Source organism: Urocitellus parryii, chromosome 15 (genome assembly GCF_045843805.1).
Source record: "Urocitellus parryii isolate mUroPar1 chromosome 15, mUroPar1.hap1, whole genome shotgun sequence".
NCBI classification, from domain to species: Eukaryota; Metazoa; Chordata; class Mammalia; order Rodentia; family Sciuridae; genus Urocitellus; species Urocitellus parryii.
This window is the reverse complement of record NC_135545.1, coordinates 172,321-191,496: the sequence shown is the minus strand read 5'-3', so window position 1 is coordinate 191,496 and position 19,176 is coordinate 172,321. Positions and strand designations below refer to the sequence as shown.

Genomic DNA, 19,176 nt, shown 5'->3' with positions numbered 1-19,176 from the left:
GTGCCACCGCTTAGGGCACAGTTCATTCGTGCAACCCTGACTTCTGCCTGAGGCCTCGGACAGCGCCAAACAGGAGCCCCCTGTGTCCCGCACATGGCAAAAAGGGGCAAAGCTGGAGATGCTATGCGCCGACAGGTGCCAGGAAGCCACAGATTAGAGGCCTGCCCTCCTCACCCCAGAGCAAGCGTCATCCCACCCAACCCAAGACCATCCCAGGTACCAGCCAGTCTTTGTAGGGTGACCAAATGCCACCTCACCTGCGACCATCCATTTTCCACTGCCCTCACCCCCTTCAGACCCCTGAAGGACCTTACCTGCCCCTCCCATCCCACAGAAGGAAGAGGCAGAGGCCATGCAGTAACATTCCCCTTTAATAGCCTGGTGGGACCTCCGGTGGTGGAGAGGTGGGTTGCCTGGGCCCAGTTACCGGGGCCCCTTGCCCACCCACCCCACAGCCCAGAGTGGGGGGCTGGACAGCACCCAGCGGGGGGGCTAGACAAGCCAATTCATTTCCCATCGCTGAGCAGGTCGGGGGGAGACAGCGCCGACCATAATCACGTGATGGTTAAAAAAAAATAACTAGGGGCAGGTAGCAGAGAGGGGAGGCAAGGCCAAGGCAGAGGATTCCCCCCACCGGTTGCCCCCACCCCCCACCCCGTGGCCCCCAATAAATATTTGCAGGGAATGCCTGGGCTGGTGGCCCTGGCAGGGGCAGGTATACGCCAACCCTATTTCAGGCAGCGCTCGAAATAGGTGGAGCCGATGTAGCCACCTCTCATGGAGCGCTGCACATTCTGTTCAAACAGCCGCCGGTTGTTCTGCAGGACTTCCGCAGCCTCCTTGTTCAGTGGGTCTTCAGGGTTGGGCTCCTGTGACCAGTACAAGTGGGGTCAACAGGCCAGAGAGGAAGAAAGCCAACCTCCCCAAGTCCCAAATGCCCACTCCTACTCACCAAGAAGAGATACTGCAGGCCATAAATTATGGAGTTTATCGTAAGGACTGGCTTCCAGTCCTCTCTGTGGACAGAGAGCATCAGGGTCAGGCTGGTGAGTGGGAGGCCACTACAGGCTCTGGTGGTACTGAATAGGTCAGGGTCAGGGCATGCAGGAGTGAGGATTTGAGAAACTAGGGAGGCAGGGAGCAGGACAGGCCATGGAAAAAGTTGGGTTGGGCCATTAGGAAGATGACTTGGAGATAACGGGACAGAGGGATGCAGGCCATAATGGGGAGAGAAGGGACGGAGAGTGATGCAGTAAGCTATAAGGGGGACTGGCAGGTAGGGCTGGGGAAGGAAGTGGAGGGCCAGTAACCTTACCTGAGGATGTTGAGGCAGACGTTGCCCTCGAGGTCAATATTGGGGTGATAAACCATCGTCTCACACTTCACCTTGGGGGGATCATGTGGGTAACCCTGGCCCACCTGGCTCCAGGAAAAGAAAAAGGAGGTGGGTAGGTGCCTGACAGGGCCTCAGATGCTGCCTCCTCAGTCCATGGAGCTACCTCTGCCCATTTGGGACTCACCTTAAAACTGAACACAAACTTCCCACTCTTGTAGAAGCCCTGGGAGGGAAGAGAGAAGGTGGTAGGGCCCCATCCTGCAGAGCCAAAGTATCCCTGCTCTGTTCTTGGGAGTCTGGCCAGTACAAGTTGGGCCACACTTACCTCATCAGGACAGATAACCAGCTTGAAGTTGAGGAGGTCGTCTGGGTCTGAGAAGCTGATGTCACAGGTTTTGGGCAGGTTCAGCTCGTTTATGTCTGCATTTGGGCAGCAGAGAAAGAGGCCAGAAGAGGGAGGAAGAGGCTCATGAGAGAAAGGAGGGAGCTCTGCACAGGTGTCAGAAAAGTCCTGATGGATTCATCACAGACTCTATGGGCTCTGTCTTGCGCTATGTTTCCACACCTCACCTCTAACCCATCCTGTATTCTCTGCTTTCTCTGTTCCAGTCTCTAGGTGGGCTCTTCTGGATACACAGCACACCGAAAACATGCATCTTTAATTGTCCCACCTCCTGGGCCAAGGTGAACACTAATTCTACTAAATTCACAGCCCTAAATACCCCCAAACTCAGTTCCCCAAGTGACTCCACTCTCATGTGGCCCTCATTCTAAAAGTCCAGGCATCTAACAGCCTCTGAACATCCTAACCCCAGGCTCCCCAGTCATGACTTCCACTCTCCACAGTGTTTATTCATCCATTCAAACTCAACGACCCTGGCTCACCATACCCTAAATCATCCCCTCTGTATCAAAACACCCCTCCTCCTCATCTCAAACCCAGGTTCCCATCTGACCCTCACACTTTCAAGTGCTCACCTTCCCACTCCCTGTGACTCTTGAGATTCTCAGCATGATAGTCTAAATTTCCCCTCTTCAGCCTCTGACACCCACTATCCCTTCCAGCTCCACAAACTCCAAACTGCTGTCTAACCCCCAAACCCATGAGTCTGGGCCCTTTTCTGACTCAGATTCCCAGAGATCCCAGCATCATATACTAAACTGTGTCTTACTCATTTCCCCAATTCTCGGTGCTCGCTATCCCTCTGGACCTTCACCCCAAAGCCAAGTTCTGGTCTGACCTCCAGACTCGCGAGCCCCCGCACCCCCACCTTATACTCAGATTCAAGGGCCCTAATACCAGGCGTCAGGCCTTCAAAATCCCAAGCCCCCGCTACCGGGTCTCTTCTGTGACCCTCCCTAGTGGCCGCCTTACCCTAACCCCACTTTCGGCATCACAGTCCTCAAGTTCTGACCTCCGACACGCCACATCCGCGGCCCACCATCCCTGACCCTCGGTGGCCACATTTCCCCATTCCTGACTCCCTCATTGCCCTCCCTTGGGCCCTGTCCTCCGACTCCCCCCTCCCCGGCCCCAACCCCCATCCCCCGACCAATACCCTTCTGGATTCGCAGCTGCGCCGCCGACGCCTTCTTGCTGCTGCCCTTGGTGCCGCCGGCCGACTCCTCCTCCTTCTTCTGCTGCTTCAGCGAGAACAGCTTGATCATCCTGCCGCCGCCGCCGCTGCCGCCGCCGCTGCGGGGCCCGGGACCCCGGCCACCCGGCCCCCCGCTGCCGTCCGCGCCTCTTCCGCTCCTTGGACCCGCTGCCGCGGCCTCCTCCTCTGCTGCCGCCGCCCGCCCGGCCTGCCGCGCTGCTCCGCGCCCACCGCGCGGCCCGCCTCGGCTCCCGTAGTCCGGCTCTGGCCTGGCCCAGCGCCTCGGTCTCGCTCGGCGGCGTTCGGGCAGATTCGGCTATTCTCGGGCCCGATCGGCCCCGCCCCACCTTCTCCCGGCCGCTCCCTCCTCCCCCTCGCCCGCTCAGGTCTTCTGAGGCCCAGCTAAGGCTGCAGATGCCGGGCTTCCTGGTCCCCGCGGGTCAGAGCTCACTCGCTCCCTCTGCAAAGGGTTGAGGCTCGGGATGGAACGAGGGAGCGGCAGCCACGGTGGTGGTAGCCGTGTACCGGTGGAGGCTCGGCTTCCGCGGTAGCAGCGGCTTTGGCGCAGAGATTGGCAACGGCCTCCGGCACCCCACGGCTTCGGATGTTTCCGCCGCCTGCCCGCTTCGGCTCTTCTTGCCGGGCCTGCGCTGTGCGCGTGCGCAGTTCCGCAGCCCTCGTTGCTCAGCGTTGGGGCTTGGGGTTCGGGCTTTTCCGGCTGGGCTCGGGTATTTCCGTTCGTGCAGGTGACATTAAGCGGTCCCGGGCTCACTTCCGGGAACCCTCGCCGGGCCGTACAGGAAGTGATGCTTGTAGCCAACTTTGAGTGGGGCAGATGCTTTCTCCTGGCTCTTCCTGAGTTCCTTTAATGTTGCATTCAAGTGGAGCGCAATAGTGGTGGGTCAGACTAGATCCTTGCCCCCAAAAGGTCACAGACAAAGGTAGAACTTGGGCGAGGACAGGGTCGAGCACCCTCAGTGTCCTAAGGCAAATCCAAAGGTCTCCTCATGGAAATTCAATTGAGGTAAATTAACAGAAAATTCGTATTGTTCGGAGGCTGAAGCAGGAGGATCTCTTGAGCCCAGGAGTTACGGGCGATAAAAGCAACATCCCGTCTCTTAAAGACAAACATTGTGCCACAAAGTGGTGGTTACTGTATAGGTTTACAGGCCAGAGTGGACCTTGGGGGATGGGGCACTCTTCGCTCGCCGGGACTCGCCAAAGGGCACCGCCTCCTTGGTACCTCCCCACCGCTTTCGGGGTTCCGCAGGCGTGGTTACCTCTGACCCAATCACAGCTCCGCCTGCCAGGAGGGCGGGAGGAAACGGTGCGCGCCAGTCAGGGACTTCCGGCCGTCACCAAGGAAACCGGGGGCGGCGCCGCGTGGGGGATCTCAGCTAGTGTACTTCTTAGCCCTCTGCCAAAGGGCAGCAGCACCAGCCTGCCGGACTGGCCCGCAGCCCTCACCTCGGCGGATTCGCCCCTCCAGCCTACTGGTTGACCCGGTCATAAACCCCCGGCATCCTCTTTTGCCTTTCCCTTGAGAGCTGAGTCTTGGAAAGGATTGGGGGGCAAGGATGGACGCTCAGACAGCTTGGGTGTGGTGCCAGCAGGACTTGTCCATCTGTTTCCTCAGGCTTCTCGTGGCTAGTTCTGGGACTCACAAGGGCCCTCCAGACTCTCCCTATCCTTTTCCCCCCTCTCTCTGTCTCTCTCTCTCTCTCTCTCTGTCCCCTCCTCTTCTTTCATACTCACCATTCTTAGCCACACCGCTCTGTGGCTGATTGTTTTCATAGAGATCATTTCCTCAAGAGAGTTGATGACTGTTTAAGTACAGTCTCTGGGTGGTTCTTACTGGCCAGCCTGGTTCATGTGTCCATCCTCCAGTTAGTTGCTGAAGCCCATCTACTGATGATCCACCTAGGAATGGGGTATTGGTCCCCCAGAGAGTTGATGCTGAATTAGCCAAAGCTGGACTTGTATGGTCTGTGATCTCACATGTCACCATCCAGTGAAGGACCATCAGTCCTGCAACAACATGGGAAGAATTGGGTCCTGGAGTGCAGACTAGGGAGAAGGGGATGGTTGAACTGAAGTCAGGAGCTGGGCTGTGTGTGCAACTGTGGGTGTTTACTGTAGCTTCTGGGAGGTTGGAAGACAGGTTTGTTTTGGAGAAGGGGCAGGAGTAGGCAGGGAAGGGAGGCTGTAGGTTCTAGGTCAGAGATGAGGCTAGAATCAGCAATGCTAAGGAGTGTAGAAGGTGTATAGAAGGGCTGGGGTGAGAATAACTGCATGAATCAGCATTGAGAGCAGAGTGCTGGGCTTGGGAGTGAACAGTATGGCCAGCCACTGGCTCAGGGACAGGCAGGCCAGGCATTTTTTCGCTGTTCCCGCTTGCTAGGGCTTTCTGGACTTCTTTGCCAGATTTCTTTTATGGCTATGACTGTGTGGGGCTGAGCTGTTCTGTTCAGGCCCTTGTCCCTGCTGACAGTATGACAACACTTGCCTGCTGAGGGTCCAGTGACCACTCTTCTTATTTGGATTCTGCCCAGTTTCTGGGGGTCAGAAGGGATAGTGAATGTCATCATAGGGATGGATGACCCCTCTTGTGTCACAGGAGTGGCCTCTGGCTCAGGTTGGCTTATAGGCTTATAGGCCAGGGCCCCAGTTTTGAAGGTTGAAATGACTTCAAGTGGAAGGGAAAGGTACAGCTATGTCCCTGTAAAAGCTTGGACACACAGGCCCAAGTTGCTGTTCCTGGAAGTGCCAGGTCAGGGCCAGGCTGACTCATGCCCTGACTGGGACTTAGGGCTCAAACTGGATCATGCTGTACCAGAACCCCCCCTTTTTTTTGAGAGAGAGAGAGAGAGAGGGAATTTTTCAATATTTATTTTTTAGTTCTCGGTGGACACAACATCTTTATTTTTATGTGGTGCTGAGGATCGAACCCAGCGTCCCGTGCATGTCAGGCGAGCGTGATACTGCTTGAGCCACATCTCCAGCCCAAGAACCCTTTTTTTAAAAAAAAATTTGTTAATTGTTGGTGGATCCAATACCTTTATTTTATTATGTGATGCTGAGGATTGAACTCAGTGCCTCACGCATGCTAGGCAAGCACTCTTCCTGGGCCACAACCCCACCCCCTGCACCTGAATCCTTTAATCCGTGTTACCTGAACCCAAGGCACCCACCAGTGGGGTTAGGGAGGAGGGGCTCTATCAAGGGCTTGGTCAATATGTGGAAGCAGAAGATGGCTAGGTTAACAGAGCCAACGGCACAGTGTCCTGGAAACATCAGGTCTGAAGTCTGCAATGTTCTGAATGTGCACCTGCACGTGTAAGCTGCTGTCAGCTACATTTTCTGTGACTTGTCACTGAATGCATTGTTTTATTTTTCTTCCCCTCCTTTTCTTTCTTTGGGTTTAATCCAAGGCTTTTTGCATGCTAGTAAGTGGCCTACTACTGGGCTACATCCCCAATCCCCACTGAATGCATTCCTGATGGGAGCTTCCCAGTGTTGAGGAGTCTTGTCAGGCTGTGCACAGGGCCAGAGTGGGAGGAACTACTCCTGTGGCTGGAATGATGGGAACATTATGACCAGAGGATGGAGGAACTGGACCTGGGCCTGTAGTCTGTGCTTTCCAAACTAGTTGGAGTCCCTTCTATAGAATCCTCCACTCGGTACTATGGTTGTAAACACATGGGAATAGGGAAGTCTTGAAATATGTGAATTTCAGGGTAAAACTTTCCAGCTTTCAAACTTAGGCTTCCCAAGTATAAAGGAGTCTCACAAATGTGTCTTCAGGCAGTATGTGGCCTGCCAGTGGCCAGTTTTGTGGCATCTGATGATCTTGGGTGTACAGGTGTCAGGCATCACAATCCAGGCTCAGTACCACCCACCAACACGGGAGGGATCCTGGTGGGCTCAAGTGGGATGAATCTTGGGCTTATAGCTGTCAGAAGTGCTGGGACTCTACTAAGGGAGTCTGAGAAGCCCCACAAGGATGGTCTCTCCTTGAGCTTGACTACCTGCAATAATCACTAATCACTTCATGCCTATTAGCAGCTCTGTTAAAATATCTGCTGTGACTATTTCTGGACTAGACCCCGATTGATGGTCAGGCACTGTGTGGCAGATACAGAGAACATTTTCTCCTCTGTGGGTCTGGAAGACCTGCTGGGTGTTTCTTCTGTGTAGCCAGAGGCATATAAAAGGGCTGTCCCACAGAGGGGATGGTTATGTTCGGAGCCACCTAGGGGTGGCAGGGCCTTCACAGGGGCATGCAGAGGCACAGGGAGTGTACCAGCGTAGGAATGGAGGTGGGCAGAGGGGAATGAGCAGGCGCAGAGGCACTGAGTGGGCAGACCCAATGGCTGTCTACACTGTTTATTATTTACTTATTTGGTACTGGGGATTAAACTCAGGGGCTCTTTACTATTGAACTACATCACAGCCCTTTTTGAGACAGGGTCCTGCCCAGGCAAGCCTTGAACTTGATCCTAATGCCTCCGTCTCCCAAGTAGCTAGATTATAGGTGTGCACCATCATGCTTGGCAGTCCACTTTTTCTTAAGCACCTACTGGGGGCCAGGCCCTGGTAGGGCCCTCTTGCTCCTATGCCACCGCCAGCCTCAACAACACTGTGAGGTAGGTGTTTTACTAAGTAGTGAGTGCATGGCTGGAGCTAGTCAGCGCTGTGGACACGCTGGTGCTGGATGAGCTTGGTGCTTTGGTGGAAGCGACGGCCGCAGTCCTGGCAAGCAAAGGGCTTCTCTCGCCGGTGGGTGCGAAGGTGCTGTGTGAGTGTGGGCCGCTGGCGGAAGGCCTTGCCACACTCGGGGCACGCATAGGGTCGCTCCCCCGTGTGGATGCGCCGGTGCTGGGTGAGGTTGGCGTGCTGCCGGAAGCTCTGGCCACACTCGGGGCAGGCGAAGGGCCGCTCGCCCGTGTGGATGCGCTGGTGTTCAGTGAGCCGTGAGACTTGCGTGAAACCCAGGCCGCACTCGCCGCAGTGGTAGGGTTTCTCGCCAGTGTGTGTCCTCTGGTGGCGTGTGAGCTTTAGACGCTGGCTGAAGCGCTGGCCACACTCCGGACAGCCAAAGGGCTTCTCACCGGTGTGCACTCGCAAGTGCTGCGTGAGCGTGGGCCTTTGGCGGAAAGTCTTGCCGCACTCCGCGCAGGCGAAGGGCCGCTCTCCCGTGTGGATGCGCCGATGCTGCGTGAGGTTGGAGCGCTGTCGGAAGCTCTGGCCACACTCCGTGCAGGCAAAGGGCCGCTCTCCGCTGTGCACGCGCCGGTGCTGCAGCAGCACCGAGCGGCGGCCAAAGCGCTCGCCGCACTCTACGCAGCCGAAGGACTTATCACCTGTGTGCACGGCCTGGTGCTCTAGTAGCACCGCGCGCCGTGCGAAACTCTCACAACATTCACTGCACGGAAAAGGACCGGGTGGCTCTGGTGCGCCAGGAGGGGCAGGGGGTGCAGAGCCTGGGCCTGGGGGGTCACCATGGATGCGCTGGTGCTGCAGCAGGTTGGAGCGCTGCCGGAAGCTTTGGCCGCACTCGTCACAGCGAAAGGGCTGCTCCCCAGTGTGCACTCGCCGGTGCTCCTCCAGCCGCGCGCTGCGCACGAAGCCCTGGCCACAATCGCAGCACACGAATGGCCGCTCCTCGGTGTGCGTGAGTTGGTGGCGGAGCAGGTGCGAACTGCGACTGAAGCTTCTGCCACACTCGCCACACACAAATGGTCGCTCGCCTGTGTGGATCTTCTGGTGCCTCAGTAGGTTGCTGCGCTGGCTGAATACCTTGCCGCACATGTCGCAACGGCCGCCCCGTGCTGCCCCAGCCCCAGTGCTGGGGCGGCCTCGGCCCCGGCTGCGGCCCCTTGGGGTGCGCCAGCGGGCAGCAACTAGTGCAGGTCCCATGCCGGGGCGGACAGCCTCTATAGTGGGGTCCAGCTCACTCCCTGGGTCACTGGGGAGCACAACCGCATGCACAAAGCCACCTTCGTGGGAGGGAGAGTCTATTCGGCTGGAGAGACTGGCCACGCCCATATCCCAGGGGACACGGAGGTGGTTGCTCACAGTACCTGGCTCTGTGGAGAGGCTGTCCATCTGGAGCGCAAACCCTGCACAAGAGGGAACCACTTATTCATGAGAGTGCCCTCTGTGCCCCGACCCACTTCAGCCCTGGGTATACAGTATGAATTAGAAGAGGCTTGAAACAGACCAAAGGAGCAGATAGGTGGCAAGGCGGGAGCAGGGATTCTATCCGTGTAGGTTTCCCCTAGGTGACGATGGGACAGACCCCAGAATGAGAAGAGACTGGGCTAGGTGAAAAGGCTTTCATGGCTTGACTTAAGCAGGAAAAAAACCAGCCTGGTTCTGGAAGGGCTCTAGGGCAACAGTGGGCAGGCAGCCTTTGCTCTGTCTCGGTAGACAGTAATGGGCTCTGCCATGCAGAGATTGGGTGGGTCTGAGGAAGGCTGGAGGCGGAGCCCATAGGAAAGGATGGGGGGCGGTGCAGGAAAGACAAGCTCCTAGACTTTGGTCCTGGAACTGGATGTGTCTGACTTGAGTTGCCTGTGGCACACAGGAGGAATAGACTTCATGCAGGCTTTGGTGAAACATGAGCCTGGTGTATACACAGGTCATATAGAGCCCTGTGCCTGCATTTGATTAACAGAGGCCTGTCTTGTGGAGGAGAGAAGTAGCCAGGCTGTGAACAATCCAGAGATAAGACACTGAGTGAGGAAGGAGATGTCAGCAAAGGCAACTGAGAAGCATGAGCTGGAAAGAGGGGAATCCTGGAGGTTAAATAAAGAAGACTGAGAGTGGTGAGCATTATAGTGTGTGATGGAAAATCAATAAGCCCTCAAATAAACATCAGTTATATTAGAATGTATCAAAGGAAATTAACAAAAACAATACGGAGTCAAAATAATGGGAAACTGAAAAACTCTCCAGAGGCAAAGGGCTAATTAATTTCTTCGGTAAAGAGCTTCAATAAATCAACAAAAAAGACTAATGACTTGACACATGGTCAAAGGATGTGAAGAAACCCCATAAAACAAGTTGTATCCTCTAAGAAAATGCACAGTAGGGCTGAACTCATTCACCATTCCCACATTCTCAATGCAGGGGCTCAAGTGTTCACATGCATGACTGGTGAGCATAAACGGGAAGCCACTAAAAAAACGGCATCAAAACAGTAAATGTGGGCTGGGGATGTGGCTCAAGCGGTAGCGCGCTCTCCTGGCATGCGTGCGTCCCGGGTTCGATCCTCAGCACCACATACCAACAAAGATGTTGTGTCCGCCGAGAGCTAAAAAATAAATATTAAAATTCTCTCTCTCTCTCTTTAAAAAGAAAAAAAAAAACAGTAAATGTACCACTTTTTGCCCTAGTAATTCCATTTTCAGACATTTCTCCAACAGTTGCATTCCTACCTGTGTTGGCTAGTCTCTCCAGCCTAAGGTTTTTCGGAGTTAATGAAAAGCAGCCCAAAGGAATGCCAGTAAGAACCTGGATGGTGTGTCCACAGTAAGCCACAGCGCCTACTTCTATGTGCATTCAAAGTCCAAGGGTGCCCCCTGCTGTTTGTTGAAGTGGGCAATGCCAGGTGTGGAACAGGTGGAAATAAGCCATATGTGAGTTTTTTCTTTTCTCTCTTCCCTTTCCCTTTCTTTTTTCTTTTGTACTATGGATTGAATCCTGGGACACTTTAACACTGAGCTACATCTCCAGACCTTTTTTTTTTTTTTTGGTACCAGGGATTGAATTCAGGGGCATTTGACCATTGAGCCACATCCTCCGAGCCTTATTTTATGTTTTATTTAGAGACAAGGTCTCACTGAGTTGCTTAGTGCCTCACTTTTGCAGAGGCTGACTTTGAACTTGTGATCCTCCTGCCTCAGCCTCTCGAGCTGCTGGGATTACAGACATGTGACACTGTGCTTGGCCATCCCCAGACCTTTTTGAAACAGGGTTTCACTAAATTGCCCAGGTTGTTCTTGAACTTGCAATCCTCTAGTCTCCCAAGTCAGTGAGATTATAGGTGTGTTCCACCACAACTGGTCATATGTTTTTAAATTTTTTTCTTTTTCCCACATATGTTTTAAAGAAGGAAAATGAACATATGACTGTATAGTCATGTTTTGCTAAACTATGTTTCTCAGATTGGTTCTAAGAAGTATTGCATGGTTTTGTTGTGTAAATATCAGAGTGATGGCTATGATGTCAGTAGGCAATATAATATATATATATTTTTTCTGTGTGTGTGTGCTTGCATTTTGGGGGTTGAATTGAGGGCATCACGCATGCTAAGCATATGCTCTACCACTGAGCTACTTCCTTAACTCCAGTAAGCAATATAGCCTTATAAGACCACCACTGGATTTGTGGACCAGATTGCCCAAGATCACTATGTGGCACATGACTATGTATGTATCCTACACATACAGAAACTTCTGGAAGAAACTGGTAATGTTGGCTGTTGGAATGTTCTATTGGACCTTTTGAATTTTCTAATACGTGACTGCATTATCTATTCAGAGTATTCTCATGATGATAACATTAAAAAGAAGATTGGCTAAGGGGATAAATCAGTGGTAGAGTTCATGCTTAGCATGGGCAAGACCCAGGGTTTAATCTTCACCATCAAAGGAAAAAGAAGAAAAAAAGAAAAAGAACTCTCTGGCTGCCAGAAGAGGCATAATTGGGGGACAAGAGAAGCAGCTGAGAGGTCTGAGAGGAGTACCAAAGAGGCACTCACTGAAGAATCAGTGAGTGCTGCTAAGAGCTGCTTGTCTGCATGCGGCCTGAGGAGAATGGGCTACAGAGAAGGAACTAGCCAAGGAGTCTGAGGCAGTGCTGAGACAGAGTCTGAGATGAGAGAGACTGTGGGGTTGTGAATTAAGAGAAACAGGTTCAAGCTAGAGGAAGTGGTCAGCCATGCAGCACAGGCCAGCCCCAGGTAGGCCAGCTAAAGGCTGGAATAGCAGAAGTGGCATGTGCTGGATGCTACTTTCTTCTCCAATGTGCAAAAATGCAGACAAAATGAAAGAAGGGCTTTACAACTATTTTGGGAAGAGCTTTCTGTGGTTTATAAATTTGTTGATGGGGTTTTCATGCCATTACATGAAATAGGCCTCCCTCAAACCTATTTATGATGTTGGCATATTTCCCTTCTGGCATGGAAAAAAATATCTTGGGCAGCTCTGAAGTAAGAAAGGGCAGTTGGTGAGATTCAGGAATCAAGAGCCTGGTTCAGTTGGGCACAGTGGTGCATTCCTGTGGTCCCAACTACTTGGGAGGCTGAGGCAGGAAGATTGCCTGAGCCCAGAGTTTGAGGTCAGCTGGGCAATATAGTGTGACTTAAACAACAATGACAACAAAAAACCAAAAAACAAAAAACCCAGCCTAGAGCAGTTAATTCTAAAGCAGCCCTTAGGCTGTGGAGACCTTTGGACTGAAGCCAGGCTTCCTCATGTAGCTGGGGTTGTGGAAATGGGTTGGATTAGTTGTCTACTCACCAACCTGGCCAAGAATGAGCTGCTTGCTTCTGGCTGGGTTGCAGGCAGAGGTGTCTGTACTGAATGGTCCAGGTCCCAGATGATCCTTCTACTTCAAGGTTATGATGGGCCATTTAGCAGCCCCACACCTACGATGAGGCTTACAGTAGGGGAAACAAGAAGCTCCCAGAACTTCAGAGGCCAGGCTGTCAATAACCCAGCCAGTGGGAGACTTCACACCTGAAGATATAGCAAACTGGCCTGTCTGCAAAGGATACTATGAGTATTTCCAAATCCTCAAAAGGAGGGATCAGCATCCATGACACAAGGACATTATAAATAAAGAGTGAGTTAGAATCCTTATTTATTGATTTATTTTCTGATTCTGGGGATTGAACCCAGGGGTGCTTAACCTCTGAGCCACATCCCTAGACTTTTTAATTTTTTAAAATTTTGATACAGGGTCCCACTAAATTGCTAAGGGCCTTGCCAAGTTGCTGAGGATGGCCTTGAAATTTTGATCCTCCTGCCTGTAATCATTGGGATGATAGGCATGCACCACCATGACCAGCTAGAATCCTAGCTGATAAAAAAAAAAAAAAAATAATAATAATAACAGCAGAAGCTGGGCACAGTGGTACATGCCTCTAATTCCAGACACTAGGGAGGCTGAGGCAGGAAGATCACAAGTCTTGGCAACTTAAGTTCCTTTTGTTTTAGCTTTATTTATCCCAATTTGGTACTGGGGATTGAACCCAGGGCACTTAATCCCTAAGCCACATTCCCCAGCCCTTTTTTTTATATTTTATTTAGAGACAGGGTCTCTCTAAGTTGTTAAATGCTTTGCTAAATTGCTGAGGCTGGCTTTGAACTTGTGATCCTCCTGCCTCAGCCTTCGAGTTTTTAAAAAAATTTTGAGAAGGCAATTTTAAGTTGCCAAGGCTGTCCTCAAACTTAGCTTCTGAGTTGCTAGGATTACAAGCACATGCCACCACTATGCCTGCCTATTTTAGCTTTATTTTATTTTATTTATTTTTTAAAAAATATTTATTTTTGAGTTATAGTTGGACACAATACCTTTATTTCACTTATTTACTTTTATGTGGTGCTGAGGATTGAACCCAGGTCTCACACATGCGAGGAGAGTGCTCTACCGCTGAGCCACAATCCCAACCTTATTTTTTTTAAAGACAAGAGAGAAGTAAACAAACATTTGACATTTTCTGCTCTGGAAAAATGGGCAAATGGTAACTGCTACAGACTGGAAAAGGTAAACACTAAACTAGCAGTGAGAAAGATGAGATATTGGAAAAAACCACACTGGTTTACTCCAAAGAACCTTCTAAAAGTTCCGGAGTTGGAGATACCAGGTACTTATGGCTATAGGTGAATGAGTGGGGCAATCATGTTGCTGCTATGGACTGTCTGCACAGATTCAGGCCAACAGTATGCACTGCTGTGACTGTTTACTGGAAAGTGGGAGGACCACACTGAGAAAGGCAGAAGGATTAAGTGCTAGGACATCATCTTCTCCACAAGCATGTAGGCAGGAGGCTGAATGGGGACTCAGGAAGAAACTAAGGATGCTCATAGCAGGGAGTAGCCCAACCAGACTGTCCTCTGGATTTCTCAATGCATCTACTCATACTCCAGTCACTTAATCATACCCCCAAAAGGTGGATCTTCTTGGTGGAGTAAGTCCCCATGTTCCTCTCAGCCCTGTTTGCTACAACCCATAAGCCCCTCACCCTCTTGCTCAGAGCTCCTGGCTAAATCTGGGTCCTCCCTATCTTATATGTAAACAAACAATTTGGAAGGGAAAGAGACTATATTGAGAAAAGAAAGCTTTAAAAAATAAGTTATTGCTGTCCTCACAGAAATAAAGGAAGATGTTACAACTGATGGAACAATAGGAAGCAACTATAAAAATGAACAATTCAGAGAATGAAAACACTTTTAGAGATTAAAAGTTTTCTAACAGAAATGAAAATGTAACAGATTATATAGAAGATATAAGTAAGAAAATTTCACAAGTGGAGTGGAAATGCACAAGGATGGAAAACTGGAGTGAAGAGATGAGAATATCACACAAGGAAGCAAACCTAGGAAGAGGGAGACTTGGGTGACTGGGAAGGCTCCCTGTACCGTGTGAAGGTCTCTCCTGCCCTGTCTGCTAGCCTGCTATTCGCCCTGATGCTAGGACAGCAGGAGGCAAGCTTTGAGTCTGCAACTCTCCTAGGATGCCAGGACTGGAAGGGGATGTGGGTGGGGGAACACAGACTCCACTCTCAGCAGGTTTCCTGGTGTTTAGGAGCAGAAGTTAGAGGAACTGTGGGGTTGGTGAGGGCAGAAGATGCTATAGGAGGTTGAACACTGAGAGGACAGTCTAGAGAATGGGGGAGGGAAGACACTGGAGAGGGCTGCCTGACTATGGCCAGGAGTGGGGCTGATGGATGTGGTGGACCATGAGGAGGACCCAGCCCCACCATGTCTTGTCTCACTTACCTGGGGAGAAGATGCTCCCAGTTTCATCATGCCACAGAGCCCCAGGGTGCTCCCTCCATGAGGGCCCTTCAGGCCCAGTCTCACTCTGAGGATAGGCATGGTCCAGCGCTGTCCCATAGGCCTGAAACCACAGTGTTCACTGTTCATCTGTGCCCACTGGGCTTGGGGAGGGACCTGACACCCACCCACTGAGGCTTCTAGGGCAGAGAATGGGTCATGTCCTGTGCAGGGCTCACCTGAGCCTCCTTAGGTAAGAGGGCGGGTACAGCCTTTTGGGCAGCAGGTAGAGGCCCAGACTCCAGGTACTCTAGGGAGAAAGAGTGGGGTGAGGTAGCCTAAGGGATTTCCCACCCTGCTGTCCTTCTTGACGGTATGACAGGTGCCAGGATCTAGGCAGAGGAGGGCCTAGACATGGGCTTGGGTTGGGGAGGGCAGGGCAGCTGAGGGCTTGCTAGGGAGTAGGGTGAACAGGGCAACCTAGAAAGCCATGGTGGAGCTGCAGTGGGATAAGGTGGGCTCAGGTCTGTGACTTTGTACCCCTGTGTGAGCCAGGGGTAGGACGGTCATGTGTGTGTGAGGAGGTGCTGTACAAGGTCCACATAGGAACGGTGGAGTGTAGGTGGCTGGTCAAGTACTCTCCCTGGGAGGCACATCATTATATATCAGCACACTCACCTGTATATCAGCCTGATCCCCAGCCACCCTCAGTGGACCTCACTGGGAGTGAATCCCCATTTTCTCACAAAGGGAAACCCCAAAAGTCTGCTCCATGCTGGGGGACAGTTGTGGAAATGAGCTATGGCAGTCAGGCTTGGCTTGTTAGATAGTAACAGTGCTGGCTCTGCTGGAGGGGAACTTGATTTGGTGGGAGGTGGGGGCCAGTGGCATATGGGAACCACTCCATCTAGTAGAGACCTGGCCAAGTAGACTTCAGACTGCTCAGGCCAGGAACAACCCCCCACCCCGTTTGTCCACCCTGCCTGGCCTCACCTGGATTCTCGGTAACCTCTGGCTCCTCTTTCACTTGAAGGCCCAGTGGCAATTCCTGCACTGTTCCAGGGGGCATCTCAGGCCCAGGTTCTGGAAGTTGAGGCTTGGTTTGAGGTAGAGGCTGGAAACTGGGGGCCTCCATCTTCTCTGATAGGACCTCCTGGCCCTGCACCTGGACTGTGACCTGGGGAGATGTCCCTATTAAGTAGAGTGGGATTGGGCACAACCTGGGGTTCATGGGCACCCATTGCATTACAGGACCCCCAGAGGTCTGTCTAGTCTCTATATACTGACTAGATCCTCCAAGGGTCTACCTCCCCTAGGACCTGAGCAGGGAGAGCACAATGTACAGAGGCTCTCTTATTACACTCAGGGCTGCTCTCTTATTACCCTCTCTTTTCCTTTACCTTGCAGCCCATGTAGCCATGTGACTCCAGGTGATGCAGAAATGACCTGGTGAGAATACACCCTGTCCTGAGCAGCCTCCCCCAGGTGGCCACTTCCTTACCATGAGGGGCGGGGTGTGTCTGGACAAGCATAGCACCCTAAGATGAGGTAGAGCTGGACAGTGCTTCAACCCTGACCCTCCATTCAAGGTCACTGACTCACCCATCTCCGAGGCCCGCCCAGTTCCCAGCGAAGCCTGTCGACCAAGGTGGCAGCCTCTTCAGGGTTACCTGGCCGCTGTTCCTGTACATGGGCCTGGATCTCAGGGGGCAGTGCACCCAGGAACTGTTCCAGCACCAAGAGCTCCAGCATCTGCTCCTTAGAGTGCACTTCTGGCTGCAACCACTGGCGACACAGCTCGCGGAGCTGGGCCAGGGCTTCTCGTGGACCCATTGCCTCCTCATAGCGGAAGCACCGGAAGCGTAGGTGTGCAGCCTCAGGGCCTGGATCCCACAAGGTATCTTCCCCCTCCTCCTCAGAGTCCTCTAGCTTCACCATGACAGGCTCCTCGTCTTCTCGGGGGGTGTTCCCTGGGGAGCCCAGCACAGTGGGTCTCATCAGGAGTACCAGGTCACGTCTCCCAGGCCAGTATCTGTCCCTAGGGAAGTAACAGGATGAGCCTGGTGCAATAACAGACAGTGGCAGTGGACACTTATTGAGTACCTACTGTATGCTGTGTTGTTTGATCCTCAGACCTGCTCCACCTGGAAGGCAGATGAGGAAACTGAGGCACAATAGGCAGATCACTCTCCAGGGACCCGTAGGGCTGGAAGCCCTGGTGAGCCACTTGTTTCCCAGGCCCTCTCTCTTGTTGGGCCTGTGCAGAACCTCTGGTAGCCCCCCTCCCCAAACAGCCTGCTTCTTAAGCCTAGAAAACACCTCCTCTCTACCCAAATCATGCCTTTCTTCTTCATTTTATTTTAGTTGTTGGTACTGGGAATTGAACCCAGGATTGCTCACTGAGCTACCTCCCAAGTCCTTTTTAAAATTTTCTTGAGAAAGGATCTTGCTAAGTTGCAAAGACTGTCCTTGCACTTGCAGTCTCTCAGCTTCAGGAGTCACTGGGATTTCAGGTATACACCACTGTGCCAAATAACCCTGCCCTCCTTCTACACAATCAACCCTTTCCTGCCTGCAGTTCTCCCTCTACGTGGTGGATGGCCTGTATGCCACCTGCCACCTAGGCATCAACACCACTACTTCCTACTCCACTTGACCCAAAGCCAGCCCCTCACTACTGTCTACTCTCCCACTCAGCCTCTCTCAGATTTGGCCCTTCACTAGGGCCCCAACATCATTCCTCTTTTGTTTGATCCCAGGCGGCAGCCTGGCTTCACCTGGTCCCCTGTCTCAATCTATTCAGTCACTTTTGTGTGTCACGGCTCCCAGGCAGCACCCTTCTCCTATTCAGCCCTATCATCAGAGCCCAACTCAGCACAAAACACAATACTCCATTTTCAGCACCCTGATTTAAGTGGGGTTGGAGGTGATGGGGGAATTTAGGAAGGCCGCAAAAGCCCCCAGGCCACGGACTAGGAGAATGAAAGGATGGACCAAGATTCTGATTTCGCCCATTTCAAGTCGCTGTGCCTCTCAGAACCGCAGTCTCCCCATCTGCAAATGGGGCTGGCCTCCCCGCTCGAGATGCTCCTTTTGCAGCTGGGGTTCTGTGAAAATCTGAGTTTATTAATGGGTTGTTGTCCCAGCCATGCCCTGTGGGTGGCATAGATTTCGAGGATCGCCTGATCCGGTGGGCCAAATCTCTGCTTCTTAAGAGTTCCAAGTAAACCTGGGACCCTTACAGAAACTTGGGTCTTCTGGGAGCCGGTAGTCCCTGGGGAGGCTCCGGAAATACATTTCCCAGCAGTCTAGGCGGGCCACATCCTCTCTGGGATGCCCAGGCAGGTCCTGGCGCCGCCATGGCAACCGGGAGCGAGGCTCCCAGAGCCTGTCGCAATGAACGGTGATTGACAGGCCTCCGCGTAGGGGCCGTCCGAGGGAGTGCTCGGACGTCTGCCCCGCACTCCCGGTCTCGGTAGACGTCTAGGACCCCCGAGTCCAGGCCACCGCCCCGGTCTCCTCCCGAGCCTTCCAGGTTGAGAGACCCCACCCCCCCTCACCTCAGCGCTCAGCGGGCCGCTCCCGCGTTCCTGAGCATGCGCACTTGCCGTCCACCCCGTCCCCGGCGAGACTACGTCTCCCAGAATGCTCCGCGCACAGCTCGAGCCTTCCTTGCCCTTCCTCCACCCTCGCCTCCGTTTCTACTCCCTCTTCCCGTCCCCTGGGGATAGTGGTGGCCGCAATAATGAAGTCGCACTCCTGGCCGTCTCTTCCCACACTCTCCGCCTCGAATCCAGGCGTCCGGCCTCCGTTGACGTGCGTAAGCTTCTCTGGGGGCAACGGAAGGCAGTACCGCCTTCCAGATCGCGCATGCCCCCTACCACATTTTCGTCAATTCTCTAGGGGCCCTCCCTGGATTTGCAGGGTTCTGCACCAATCACGGCCTCTCTAGGACGCCGTCAGCCTCTCCGTTTCCCAGGCAACCCCTGGCCGGGAGGGCCTTCCCGCCGCCCCCCCCACCCCGGACCTCTGAAGGGAGAAAGGCTCAGTCCGATGTTTTCTGGGAGATGTAGTTGGCAGGGCCCCGTGTGCGCGTGCGCAGCGTCAGGAGGCTCCTTTGTACTCTTGGGTGGGTGGGCCTGAGCGTCTCCATAGTAACCAGGGATCCACCTGGCCGTCTCCAGGGCAACAGCCCGAGCAGCAGGCTTTTGAAAGGCCTTGAGGCTGGTGGGAT

At 53.1% G+C, this 19,176-nt stretch overlaps 2 protein-coding genes and 1 non-coding gene across 8 annotated transcripts; 1 reads left to right on the top strand and 2 right to left on the bottom strand.

Annotated features, from left to right (window-relative positions):
• Window positions 1-351: 351 nt before the first annotated feature.
• Window positions 352-3,596, bottom strand: Ube2m (ubiquitin conjugating enzyme E2 M). Its single transcript, XM_026379772.2, has 6 exons — window positions 2,896-3,596; window positions 1,662-1,756; window positions 1,521-1,559; window positions 1,316-1,419; window positions 953-1,016; window positions 352-869 (listed from the first exon to the last, which is right to left on the bottom strand). Exons 1-6 carry the CDS (start codon window positions 3,002-3,004, stop codon window positions 729-731), a joined length of 552 nt encoding a protein of 183 aa, XP_026235557.1. The 5' UTR covers window positions 3,005-3,596; the 3' UTR covers window positions 352-728.
• A 2,299-nt stretch (window positions 3,597-5,895) lies between these two features.
• Mzf1 (myeloid zinc finger 1) lies at window positions 5,896-18,943 on the bottom strand. 6 transcript variants are annotated; one of them, XM_026379725.2, is made up of 6 exons: window positions 18,503-18,943; window positions 16,545-16,980; window positions 15,936-16,119; window positions 15,182-15,252; window positions 14,946-15,066; window positions 5,896-9,056 (listed from the first exon to the last, which is right to left on the bottom strand). In XM_026379725.2, the coding sequence occupies exons 2-6, from the start codon at window positions 16,938-16,940 to the stop codon at window positions 7,618-7,620; spliced, it is 2,211 nt and encodes a 736-aa protein (XP_026235510.1). In that variant the 5' UTR covers window positions 16,941-16,980; window positions 18,503-18,943; the 3' UTR covers window positions 5,896-7,617. The 6 variants fall into 6 exon arrangements, with proteins under 6 accessions (XP_026235510.1, XP_026235508.2, XP_026235511.1 ...); XM_026379723.2 differs by lacking the exon at window positions 18,503-18,943 and adding an exon at window positions 18,185-18,368; XM_026379726.2 differs by lacking the exon at window positions 18,503-18,943 and having other exon boundaries at window positions 16,613-16,666.
• LOC113175509 (small nucleolar RNA U13) lies at window positions 12,019-12,122 on the top strand. The gene has a single exon (XR_003299981.1). It is a non-coding gene; the product is annotated as a small nucleolar RNA U13 (small nucleolar RNA).
• Window positions 18,944-19,176: the final 233 nt, after the last annotated feature.

Bases quoted from the DNA above. Each gene is read 5' to 3' on its own strand.
- Ube2m (XM_026379772.2), bottom strand. From the start codon at position 3,004: ATGATCAAGCTGTTCTCGCTGAAGCAGCAGAAGAAGGAGGAGGAGTCG. The intron at 1,560-1,661 runs GTAAGTGTGGCC...CTTCCCTCCCAG, and splicing joins TGGTTATCTGTCCTGATGAG to GGCTTCTACAAGAGTGGGAA. The intron at 1,420-1,520 runs GTGAGTCCCAAA...TCCTGGAGCCAG, and splicing joins AGTTTGTGTTCAGTTTTAAG to GTGGGCCAGGGTTACCCACA.
- Mzf1 (XM_026379723.2), bottom strand. From the start codon at position 18,303: ATGGCGGCGCCAGGACCTGCCTGGGCATCCCAGAGAGGATGTGGCCCG. The intron at 16,120-16,544 runs GTGAGTCAGTGA...ACATCTCCCCAG, and splicing joins TGGGCGGGCCTCGGAGATGG to GTCACAGTCCAGGTGCAGGG. The intron at 15,253-15,935 runs GTGAGGCCAGGC...CTTTCTCCCTAG, and splicing joins AGAGGTTACCGAGAATCCAG to AGTACCTGGAGTCTGGGCCT.